The following is a 12,144-nucleotide window of genomic DNA, read 5'->3' as shown; positions in this document are numbered from 1 at the left end:
GCTGAGGCTGCTGCCCCACAGGCAGTGCTGCTGGCATCCCCACCACCACCAAGCAAGACCTCCACCCGCCCAAGGACTCCTCTTCCCAGAAGAGCCCGCAGATGGGGCACCCCCCAGCAGATGGAGATGGCTCACCAATGGCCCGTGCCAGGGCGATGACCACTTCTTGGCAGGTGGTTTGCTCCGAGACTCCACACACGACCCTCTGGATCCCATCCACCCAGACCTTCAGCTCCATCCCCACAGCTGCCGGGCCTCAGGTGCTCTGGGTCATTGCAGGACAGGCTGCCTGTGGGGAGAAAAGAAACCAGGTTTCCATCCCAAGCCACTAACAAGGAATACAAGACACTTTGAAAGCAGTGATGATTAAATCATCGTCCCATGGGGTGAACCCCAGACCAAGAAGTTGTTCGCTGCCACCCTGTGCACAAATTGCACTTTTGCTGATGTTATTAAACACTGATATTCATCTGCAAAGAAATTTTTTTTCCTCATGTCTGGACAGTGGGTCCAGATCTTCCTGTGGTGGGAAGTGATGAGGTTTGTGTGTCTGTGTGGTGCCCAAAAGATGATCAGGTTATTTCTGCTGTGAGCACAGACTTTTAACGGGTTTTATGGGTTTTCTGGACTTTCACTGCAATTTCTCTGGAAATTTGACAATGGCACTGAGGGATTTTCTAAACAACATTGGAAAAGACAGATGAACTACTGGTGGCCCACTTTTGCAATGATATAGAGGGAAGGTGCAGATAATGCACATTTTAATCTTTTCATATTTACATCCATCTCAATTTATCAGAGAGAGATTAAGAAATTAAAATAAAGCCTCTTTCTGAACAAAAGCATGACCAAAGGTAGGGTTTGGGAGGGGTAGCCAGGCATAAACACCCATGACAAAGCCTAGGCTCTGACCAACACTGGGCTCAGCTCAACTCCCATCCAGTGGGTACTACTACCATATAACAACATCTCTTAGCCTGGGCACACCCAACTCCTGTCTCTTCCAGCAGCTCAACAACTGCAACTGGCATAAATTAAAAAAAATTAAGCACAAGCCGTCAAGAACTCAAATATTTAAGCTTACAGAGTTTTCAAACACCATGCAAAGATGTATCTATTTTCCCTGCTATAACACTGGTTTGACACTATCAGTCTTGTCTGAAAGTCCTGGATGGAGTAACATACACTAAATTTTCAGGCCCTCCATCCAGGGGGGTCACAAACTGCTTTCCCAGCTTCACCTGGCTGGTCACAGCCCCTCCCTCTGCTCCAGCTATCCCAAGTCTGCAGCCAGGCTGTGTTTAACCTTAGGTTAAACTCCGCTTCTTCATTATTTTTTGTTGTCTACTCGAGTAATCAAAGGGAGGGCTTGAAGGGTCCTGTCTCCGGTGATGAGGAATTTTAATCGTGGTGTGAGAAAGGCAAGGAGAAACCAAGGAGGACACGGCTTGGTGAGGCCGTTCTGCGCAGGTGCCGGGTCCTGCTGGTGCCACCTCCCTGCCCACCTCCAAAACACGGGCACGGAGCAGCCGTCACAAATACCTCAGCGCTGAGCTCATGTTTGCCTTGGCTGAGCCACCGGGGAAAACTGTGGGGCTGAAGGACACCTTGGGTTCGGCCCACCTCCCTGTAAGCCCCAAACCACTAACATTTGCACGATATAAATTTGAAGCTGCGTTTTGGCACCACTCCCCAGCCCTGTGTATTCAAGGCTGCCACTGTCCCCCGGCATGGAGCAAAGTCCAGGTGCCGCAGCGGCACCACCCAAATCACCCTGAAACCACTGTTGTTCATCCCCCCAACCTCCCCTCAGCAGCACCCTAACACCACAACTGGAGAGCAACACACCCCATAGAGCACTCCCTACACCCCCCTTCCCTGGCCAGGGACCAAGCTAGTCTCAAATCCGGCTTCTTGTGCCACGACCCAGGATACGGGGGCCAGGAGCTTAAGAATAAGCAAGCAAAATAAGGCAGCTCATTGAGTCACACGGAACAGTCTCACCTTGCTGCCAAAATGCGGGGCTGCCGAGAGCTGTGGGAGCAGGATGGCTGCGGGCACACGGGTCCCGGGCACCTGTCCGGGTTCAAACCAGGCACCAAGCTCTGGCCCCGCCCTGGCTGGCCTTGCAGGCAATCATTTACCAGCAGCCCGGCCTGCGGCACAGCGCTGCCAACAGGCTGGGAGACAGGCTGCCAGCCTTGCTCCTCATGCAGGAGAAACCCCCAGAAAGCAGCCAGGGCATAATCCCCATCACATTCTCCAGCACCCCAAAATCCAATGGATTTTACTGCTTCCTTAGATCCTTGCAAGCACAGGGGGTCCTTGCTGTAACCTCTGGGGGTTTGGGAGTTGTGTCCAGCTTGCAGCCAGTTACAGGATGTTATCTGTCCCCTTGAAGAGGGCTGGGGGCTGCTCCCTTCCCTGCCTGCCCTCCCCCTGCCTTCTGGGGAGGATCAGCTCCCACTCAAAACCAGCCTCGCTCCCCTCTTTCCCCAAATTCCTGGCCTCACAAGGGAGCAGAGAGGATGAAGGTTCATCCTTATCTGAGGGGACCTGCAATGCTCCCTGATCCCCTCAGTTCCTGCCTGGGAGGGACATCACAGACTGCACTCAGCATCTCATCCCCAATACTCCACCATGACAGCATCACCTAGTTAAAAAAAACCAAAAAAAAACCAAAACAAAAAAACCACCATAAAACCCCATCAGACAATAAACCTATAAACACTCACCTTGCCCCAAGCATCACCTTTGCTGTAACCTACTCAGTTCTTCACCATCACTCAAACCCCCAGCAGCTGGGGGTGGGTCACATTGCCCCACTTGCAAATAGACCCCTCTCTTAAAGGGGTTCTCTGCCAACCCCCTGCTTTAATAGTGGATGCCCTTGTTACACCACCAGGTAGGAGAAATAATGGCCTTTTTCTTGGGCAAGAATTACTTTTCCTGGGGAAGAGCAGCTTCTCAGCAGAAGGCAGGTTTCCAGCTGCCTGTGTTTGTATTTGCCCCAGGAGGTCGCTTTGATCACGAACCCGAAGGGCAGGCAGCTGCCAGGCCCTGCCCCTGCCCCAAAACAGCACCAGGGAAGCCAGCAGGTGGCTGTGGGTGCCAGGACACATGACTGCTGCTCCCAAAGGCCGCTCATTTCATTCTAAATAATTTTTATTGGAAGCAGATTAACAAAATGACTAATTTTCTGTTCCCTTTCTCCATGTGATGGGTCCTAAAATTGAGGGTAGGGATGATTCATGCCATGACTTCAACAGATTTCCTGACTGAAACTCAGCATTTCAAATGCTGACACTAGAAAAAAATATTTTTTTAAATTAAAAATCTCAGATCCCACAGCTTTATTTTGATTCCTGGCACTGCTATCTCCCAGCCTCCCTGAAATTGTCAGGCTAAAGGAAGTGGAGATGAAGGAGTATTTCTGCACATGCAGGAGGATGCACCTCTTGCTCCTGCAAACTGCCATCCTGACGGCTGCTGGGACTCACAAGGGTCTGGTGACCTCCCCTGGACCTGAAATAATAGAATATTGGCCAGTCACCCTCCTCACAAAAGTGAAGACCACTCCTTATTTGTAGGGCCACCTGCCATGTCCCCTATGGGGTCTCTCAGAAGCTGAGACAGCACCTTCCAGCCAAGGAGTGCAAGCACTTTGCAAGAGTCTGTCTAATATGTTTTGCCACACACAATAATAATAATTTTTAAAAAAATCAAGATCTGTTTCAGAAAAAACTCACCCATTTTGTACCCAACAGCAAGGCCTACTGCAACCCAAACACCAAAGTACCCCAAACATCTCTACCACAGCTCCTAAAAAGGACCATCTGGGACCAACAGGTTGATATGGGCAACCTGCCAGCACTAAGGCTTCACCCATTTTTCCAGGTTCACTCACCTCCCTGTGTCCACCCCCTGGCAGGGAGCTGGGTACAGGGCCAGGTGGCAGGAGAGGAGCACCACAGGGAAGGCTTCCAAGAAAGCCTAATTAAAAGTGAAAGGAATCCAGAAGATTAGCCTTTTGTATCAGGGTTTGGGCTGAGGGTAGGGTCATAAAGACTCAATAAACTGCATTAGTACTTGAGAGCAGGCTGTGATGAGCCTGCCATCCATGAAGCACCAAGGTGTCCACAGGGACCAGCAGCTTTGCATCCCTCTGGATGCAGCCCAGGAAAATGCTGGGTACTCTCAGTCATTTTATTTCTCCTTTGAACCTGACCCTCTGGCTCCTCTCCCACCCAGTGCCAGGGGGATGCTCATCCCAGCCGTGTGCAGACACCCCAGTAAAAAATCCAACCCAACACATGAGTAAGCAGCAGGTGGGGAGGGGAGGGCTGGCCTGTGCTGCCACCCTCTGTGCTGGGGCACTGGCAGGCTGGCTGTGACTCACTGCCCTGCTTCAACTGCTGCAGTGACACATCCAGCAGCTATTTAATACTTCCTCAAGGCTCTCCCTGCTCTGAGCACTGGGCCCAGCTCCTGCACCAAAGGGCAGAGATGGTACTTGCCCACCTGCTGAAACCTCTGGTGGGGCAGAAGCCTTCCTGTTACTCTGGTGACCAACACAGAGAAGATCCATAAATAACTGAAGCCTCCTGACAACACCTGCAGCAGGTTGGAGGGGATGGGACATGGTCCAGGTTTCCCTCAACACCATGAACTGTGTCCTGCTGCCTCAGGACCCTCTTTTGGAGTGACATCACCTGCCCTTGGCTGAGCTGTTACAGGGACTGAGCAGTTGTGCTGGGCTCTCCATGCCATGTCCATCCCAGGACAGAAGGCAATGCCATGGTTAGGGTTGACCGCTGGCTGGTCCAATGCTGAGCACGGATCAGCTATGGCAAGGTTTGATGCCATGGCACGTGCCAGGCTGGCAGTTCCCTTGCTGGGCAGAGATGACCATCCACATGTCTGAACAAGTTGTTGGTGCAGCACAGTCTGGCAACCACCCACGGTCACTGCCACTGCAGCTGGGAGCACCAGGCAAAGCCCCAGCCACTTGGTGCATGACCTTTCCACCATTCCAGCTTGTCCTGAGGATGCCAGCCCCAGGATCCTGAAGGAACACATCCTCTGGCCCAGTGCAAGGCAGCCAAGAGGGTCACCTACCAAAGGCAGCAGTGTTCTGTCCTTCAGCACAGGGGCCATCAGCACAGGGTGAGGCTGGGACGCTTGCAGCACAGAGCTCCAAACTGGAGCAGCAGATGGGTTACTTCATCCCAGCACAAAGAGTTGACAGGGGTTAAACAAGCTCAGAGGTGACAAACAAGTCCTACCAGAGTGGTCACAGCCCAGAGAGGCAGCTCTTCATCCTTCCACCATCACAGGGAGGGTGTGCAAGTGCTCCTCACACCCCAGGCCTAAGGAAGCCACCAGCTCTTACACAAGGCAGCCACAAGTACCCAGGAGCAAGTAAGCAGCCAGCATGGGGCTCTAATTCACACCCAAGCAGCCTATTTAGGGGTGGCCATAATAGCACCATATCCTCAATTCACCCACCATCCCCCATCCAGCTCCCTACTCTGACATGTTGTGCCTGACAGAAAGCCTTAAAAATTGGCAAATTAGCAAAATGGTAATTTAATCTGAAGGTGCACTTTTACCAGAGATGTGTGGATGGACCCAAGCCCAAACACCTCCCAAGGGCCTGCTGCCTTCCAATAGCAAGCAGCTTCTGCTGGGGGCATCCTACAGCACATAATGCACACTTGGCATCAGCAAAAGTTACATCTGTGTTTCAAGGGCTTTTTGCACTGAAGGAGATCAAAGGAAAACTATGGCTTGTGGCATTTGCATGCTTGAGAGCTAAAGCATGATTTGAGCCAGAAATCACAGACCACCACGAAAATCCTCTGTCAATCCAAGGGGGCACATGTCCCACATGAGGATCTTGCAGTCTTGCAGGAACTGCCCAAAGAGAGATTTCTGGAGGGCCATAAGCACCACACCAGCAAAACCCCATTAAGAGAAAAACAGAGGCTTAGAGATTTTCTGCTCCACTTCCTCCCAAAAATTACAGACCCATGCTAACATGCCTGGGGAGGCTGGCCAATGCTGAGCAGGGCAGGAAGAGTCAGGTACAAATCCTGCCCAGGGCTGTGACGCAGAACAAGGACAGTCCTCAGGGTGATGGCCTTTGGCAGGGATTTAGGGGAGGGAGGCTCACATCATGACTGGTGTCAAAGATACTCACTGCATGCCACCCCCACCTGCCAGGATTTCTGCTTTTCAACCCAAGCTTTTGGGCCTGCTACAGCATCAGACCCACACAGAAACAGAAGAAACACAAACAGCACTGTGAAGAAGCTGGGAGACCTTTTCTCCCTCTTAGACAAGATTAAGATTTGTGACCATGCCAAGTCAGCATTGAGAATCATATGAAAACATCTAGAATCACAGCCAGTGACATTTTAGGGATGATTACTAGTCAGTCCACCTCATAGATGAGCCACCAACCAAAAGCTCATTATAAATTAAAAGCAGCAAAAACACCCCTCCACCTACTAAACACACTCATATTACAGCGCTTCAGCCTGGAAGCGGAAGGATCATCTTTCACACCTGCATGCATCATGTTTCTCCCTTGCAGCACTAATGGCTACTGTCCATGGGGGGAGAGCTGGCAGGGCTGCCTAGGAAAAAGTCTGCCCTAAACATGAAGGTTTGCAAGGGCACCATTAGCAGCACCTGCTATTCCTGTAACCATTACCATCACCCCCAGTCCCACATGTGAAGAGTGACTTCATGGAAGCAGCTGGAAATAAATCCGTAGGTTCTTCCCAAGGGGGAGAAGCAAATTAGCAACAGTGTGTAGATTAGAGGGGAAAGAGGAAAGGCTTTTGCACTCCCATGCTCTTTTCTTTCTTGTGCAATTGAGTGCATCCTCATGCCATGCCCAGGATGGACCTAGCTTTGTCTCCAGTACAGGGGCAAGACTAGGTCTAGGTATCTTGGGGCTCTAGGCTGATCTAGATTAGGTTCATCATCTTTAGGGGATGAATCCAGCTCCTAAAAGGCAGGCTCTGAGGGGTACTTGCCCAAGCATCCACACAAACACAACCATGGCACTCATGTGGCAGCAGGTCCAGAATCCCTGCTGTGCTCATCTGCCACAGCAGTCAGTCATCAGCGAAAGCACGATGCAGTTTGTGAGTTATTGCACACAGTCCATTCCCTAAGTCGGGATTCAGCTTGTATCTCTCACCACGCAGAATGCAGGAGCAATCTTGAGAGGCAAGAGCCTGCTTAAGCCCGGGAAATACTCCTCCTCAGCCAAGGAAGAGAACTTCCATTCCCCCCACCTTCAAGGGCAAGACCCAACCAATGAGTCTCTCTCCCAGTGCCTCCAGAAGAGCCAGAAAGGACCCTCAAAGTGCAGCTTCCTTGAGATGCTCACCCAGTCCAGCCCAGGGGATGAGCCTTGACCCCCTATAATGCGAGCAGAGACAGGCACTCTCCCTGTCTCCTGTCAAACGAATCAAGAATTTCATCCCCATAGGAATACAGGAAAATTCAGGCTCTGCAGCTGTCCTGTAAGTAGGGCCTGGGACACAAAAAAGGCAAATACCTACAAATATTTTCCCTCCAACCTGTCTTCCAGCCTCCTTTAGAAGTGCTGGTGTCAGCCATAAGCAATCCTCTTTCCATTCCAATTCTCCTCCTACAGGAGAAGGTAATTAACAAATTAGCAAATGCACAACCAGGCATAAACCTTCCAGATTTTATTCTCCACTTCCAGAATTACTTGCATTTTCCTACCCTGCTTCAGAAAGCACCCACATGTCAAGGACACACTGCTGGCTGTCCAGAGTAGAGGATGCACAGATGAACACGCAGGTGCATGCTGTCATGGATATTTATTTATAACTTTGTAGGATTAAAAAGGATTTTAAGGACCCTTTGCAGAGAGCTGAATAGGCTCCTTTCTCTCACATGCTCAGACACAAAGACAAATAAACAAGAGATTCAGAATGAATCCTGGCTGAAACCTTTGATAAGACCCTTGGGTATTTTAGAAGTCTCTGCTTTCACACTACCTGGCACATGACTAATTAGTGGAGGTGCTATCAATCACTGCCTGAACCCACCCAGAGACAATAAGCTCTTTAAAGCAATAAAATAATGGAATATCTCTGGAGAGGCAAGTGCATCTGGGACATCCATCCAGGGGTACAAATCACAGTCCTACAACAAGTGAAGGAAATCATGGCTGTATGACCAACTAATCCCCCAAACTGTCTTGCTGGACTTTTGGCTGAAGGGGTTTTAATGCCAGCAAAGGGCTCCATCTCTTGCTCCATACATAGGTCCAGCACTTAATGACACCTGAAGGATCAAAATGGGATTGGGACATGAGCTGGGGACTGGGCCAGCACTCCTGCCTGCACAGAGTGGGAGACTCAATAAAAATACATTGTTTTTTCTGAAGCATTTAGGTGCTTAATCCTCATGCAGCTAATACTCACATGGGGTCGCTTTGGGGAAATAAGTACTTTTGATTTTCCTAGCCCAACTCTTTTAGACTCACAGTAGGTCATTACAAAGCCAAATGAACTCAAAGAGGACGATACCAAATCCAATGTCTCAGCCTAGGCAATCCTCAAACTGCATTAAGGCAGTCCAAAAAATACTTGAGAAGGAGTTTTGAGGGACAGCTAGTCCTCAGCATGCAGCATCAAAGATTCAAAGCCATGTTTCTAGCACCTCCACTCCTGGGTCCCAATGATGCTTCCCTTTCAAAGTGGGAGAGCTAATGTCCTTTTCCAACATATAATGGTGAGTTTGCAAAATTTTTAAAATACTAGAAAGAGCAATAGAAAGCTCTTTAAAAAACCAACAAAAACACTTAACTACAGGAATCCTTTATGCACAAACATCTATGCTGTGTCTCAGCTTTTTTTCCCCACTGATGGTGGACAAGTGGGAGTACCTTGGATCACATATGACGTGGTGCAGCCTTGTGCCCAGGCTGGGTTAGCCCTGGGAAAGCCTCACAGACCCACTCCTTTGGGATGGGACCCCAAGGACTTGACAAGTTGCCCTGAGAAAGTCCCATCCCAAAGGAATCAGGGCAGGGAGAGGAGGAGGGAGAGGTGACCTCAGAGCAAGCCTGAGAAACACCTAACTTTCTACAGGCACAAACCATCAAGCAAAGACCCGGGCACACTGGTCAAGAGTCCAGGGAGACCACGAGCTGCTCTCTGACAATTAAGCTGTTCCTCAGAGAAGAGTGTGTTTGTTTGTGCTGCAGGAACCAGCCCGCACCAATCACAACATGCAAAGAGGTCCACCCAGCATTCCCACCACAAGTATGTTTGGCTCTTAGCAGAAAGGAGTGCTGACACCTCCAAACATTGCCAGAACTTGGAAAAGAAAATAAAAATTGGCAAGTGAAAACAGCAACCACAAAGCCTCCAAAAAAACCAACACAACCCATCTTTATTCTTATGAAGAGATGCCTATGGTGTTTATCCAACCTGCTGCACTCCACCAGCTGCCTCAGGCAAGCATCCAGAGGCAGAGACCAGCTCCCTGCTGCACACACATTTCCTGGGGAGAGCATTGTTCACAGAAGGAATCTTTAAACCAGCAAGTGCTCTCCCTGTCAGACAGCTTCACAACACCATCTGGGTGCCAATGGTTTACCTGGGCTGGCAGGAATAACAGGGAGCAAAGGGGAGGCTGCCACTCACTGGGCTTCCCTGACAGCACAGTTACTCTCCTGCAGGATGCTCTAGGTGCCTCCAAAGTCCCCACTGTGCTCAGGAGTGCAATGCTAGGTCTAATACCACAAGGACATCCATGGGAGGCTCTGGACCCCAAAGGGCTGTTGAGAGCACTGTGACACTGTCATACAGGAGGCACCTGAGAGGACACAGGAAGGGTTGAGCATGAGGCTTCAGAGATAAGGACTTCCAGCAGGTTCTGTGAACTGTAGCAGGGTTAGGAAGTAGCAACAAAAGAAGCCTTCATGGCAATTCAAGAAGCCTTCATGCAATTATCCAGGAGTTTCCACCTATGTGTTTCGTTAAGAAGTGTTTCAGGTTATTTCCCCCCCTCCCCGTGCCCTCCCTCCTTTTTTTTTTTTTTTTTTTAAGCAACAAGTTATTCTAGATGACTAGCCTGGGGCAGCTGGAAGCACCCCAACCCTCAAGAAAGTGCTGACTCCAGCCCATAAAAAGCCAGACAATCAGCCACTTTTAGGAGCTCCTGAACTTGGCATCTGAAAAATGGAAGGACATAAAAATGTTAGCAGTCCTTTGCAATAACAGGATTCTGTTAAAAACCTTCAGTGGGGCCAAGCTTAAGCTTTAATTTGAATACACAGATTTGCAAGGGCACAGACAAGCTGGAACAGATGGAAGAACATCCTTTAAAAAGATGCTCTTGAAAACAATGCATACACACAGAGCTGACACCCAAAGTGTCCCTCATGCCTTTATTTAAACTTGGGCACAGAGCAACCCATTGTCAAACAGCACCTGGATTCCTCCCTAGCTCACCACAGCACCCAACCTTGCATGACTCCAGAAAATACTCTGCTCTGAAGCCTTGGCACACACATCACTGCCTCTCAGCCAGGAAGGATTAACTCTTTGTCTGGAACTGCTCCCAAAGCATTCCCTCCCTAGCACATGGAGAAACAACAGAACATGGGCGTAGGTCAATTCTGTGCCACCACTGGAGGTTTTTCCTACTGAAGATGACATGAACAAGACAGGACAGAGAGATGCTGAAAACCATGAAAAGGACGATCCAGTGTGGACCATGCAGATGCACTTGAGCAATATTTCCTTGCAGCACGTGGTGACAGTGAAAACAACCACAGGACACATCTCCACTGTGGAGGTGGACAGCACACATATGTTGCCAGATTAGTGCTCAGGTCTGCCTCTTTAAGACCTGGATAAAACTAATTTCCATGTCCCTCTCACACTCATTTGCAAAGAGTTTTATATTTTAGAGCAACTGGCATGCCCTTGCAGGGAAATAGTGCAGGACCCTGGGAACTGCAGTGCTCAAGCTGTGAGTGCTGGGCACCCACAGGTGCTGCAAGCAGCACTCCCTGGCCTCACAACTTTGTACAACACGGTGGAAGAAGGGCTTCAGGAAGATGTGCGCACTTGTGGCAGCTTCTGGATTTCCATGCCATTTCTTTCGAGAAGGCATGGGGAAGCCAGCAGAGATATGTGGAGAGGGAGTCCAGGCATCGTGCTCAGGCTCCCCCAGCAGATAACCGGGATGTGGGAGGATTCCTGGCATTCCCAACGGCATCAACAGAAGGTAAGAACATCCCCCCTTCCCCACAGCCCCTTCCTGAGAAGACACCACCGGCACTGCCTGATAAGGAAAACAAGCAGCGTTTGGAAGACGCTTCCCACTCCTGCCCACTGCAGATACAGCATGTGCTCACGGTTTGCTCTCGCCTCCCTAGGAAGGGCTGCAATTCCTGCCTGCTCCCCGCAGCGCTGCCCCTCGAGGTGAGCTGACAGGTGTGTGCAGCACCGCTGCCCCACGCGCAAGTCCCGGCAGAGCGCGGCCCGGGCCCTCCCCGTTAGCACCGGCATCCCGGGGAGCTGGCCCCGGCTCACGGCGAGGAGCCCCCACAGCTCCCGTCTCGCCTCTTGTGACCATTTCTCACGAGTTTCCGCCTGATTTCTCCTGAAACAGCCATCCCAAGGGGAGTGCCATGGGCTGTGCCTGAGGCAGCCACTCGGAGTGAGAGGCGCACGGCAGTGACCCTTTCTTTTGTACAATACCCTTGAACCCACGTTTGGGATTTTAACCTGCAATTACAAAGTGCTGTTGCAGGGCAGGAAAAAAAAAAGCCAGGAGAGGAGCTCGGTGTCCCGTTCCCCCCTCCTCCTCCCCGCAGCAGGCCACAAGTGGAGTTACGAAACAACCTGCCAACCTGCCGGCAGAGTTCACGGAAGGCATCAGAAGTATGCGGCTGGAGCCTGGCTCTTATCGAGGAATTTAACCCCTCTCCCCGGGGAGACGGAGACGTCTCTGAAGGGGGAAAGGACGGGCGGTTTTGCCCCACGGATGCGAGGGGAGGAGGCTCCTGGCACGGCCATCTGAGACCTCCACGCCGCCTCGGCTCCTCCGCTGGGGGCTCTGGGCAGCGTTTGCAAC

At 50.7% G+C, this 12,144-nt stretch overlaps 1 protein-coding gene across 1 annotated transcript in view; it reads right to left on the bottom strand.

Annotated features, from left to right (window-relative positions):
- Positions 1-12,144, bottom strand: part of LOC102041728 (ras association domain-containing protein 8) — a 33,473-nt gene that overhangs the window by 4,540 nt on the left and 16,789 nt on the right. The window contains exons 3-4 of the mRNA XM_031055814.1: positions 136-289; positions 60-79 (exon numbers count right to left, since the gene is read on the bottom strand). Coding sequence (XP_030911674.1) covers positions 60-79; positions 136-238 — 123 coding nt within the window. The 5' untranslated portion in view covers positions 239-289. The remainder of the gene's footprint in view (positions 1-59; positions 80-135; positions 290-12,144) is intronic.

Source organism: Geospiza fortis, unplaced genomic scaffold (genome assembly GCF_000277835.1).
Source record: "Geospiza fortis unplaced genomic scaffold, GeoFor_1.0 scaffold66, whole genome shotgun sequence".
NCBI classification, from domain to species: Eukaryota; Metazoa; Chordata; class Aves; order Passeriformes; family Thraupidae; genus Geospiza; species Geospiza fortis.
The sequence above is the reverse complement of the archived record's forward strand: the minus strand, read 5'-3'. Positions and strand labels throughout refer to the sequence as shown.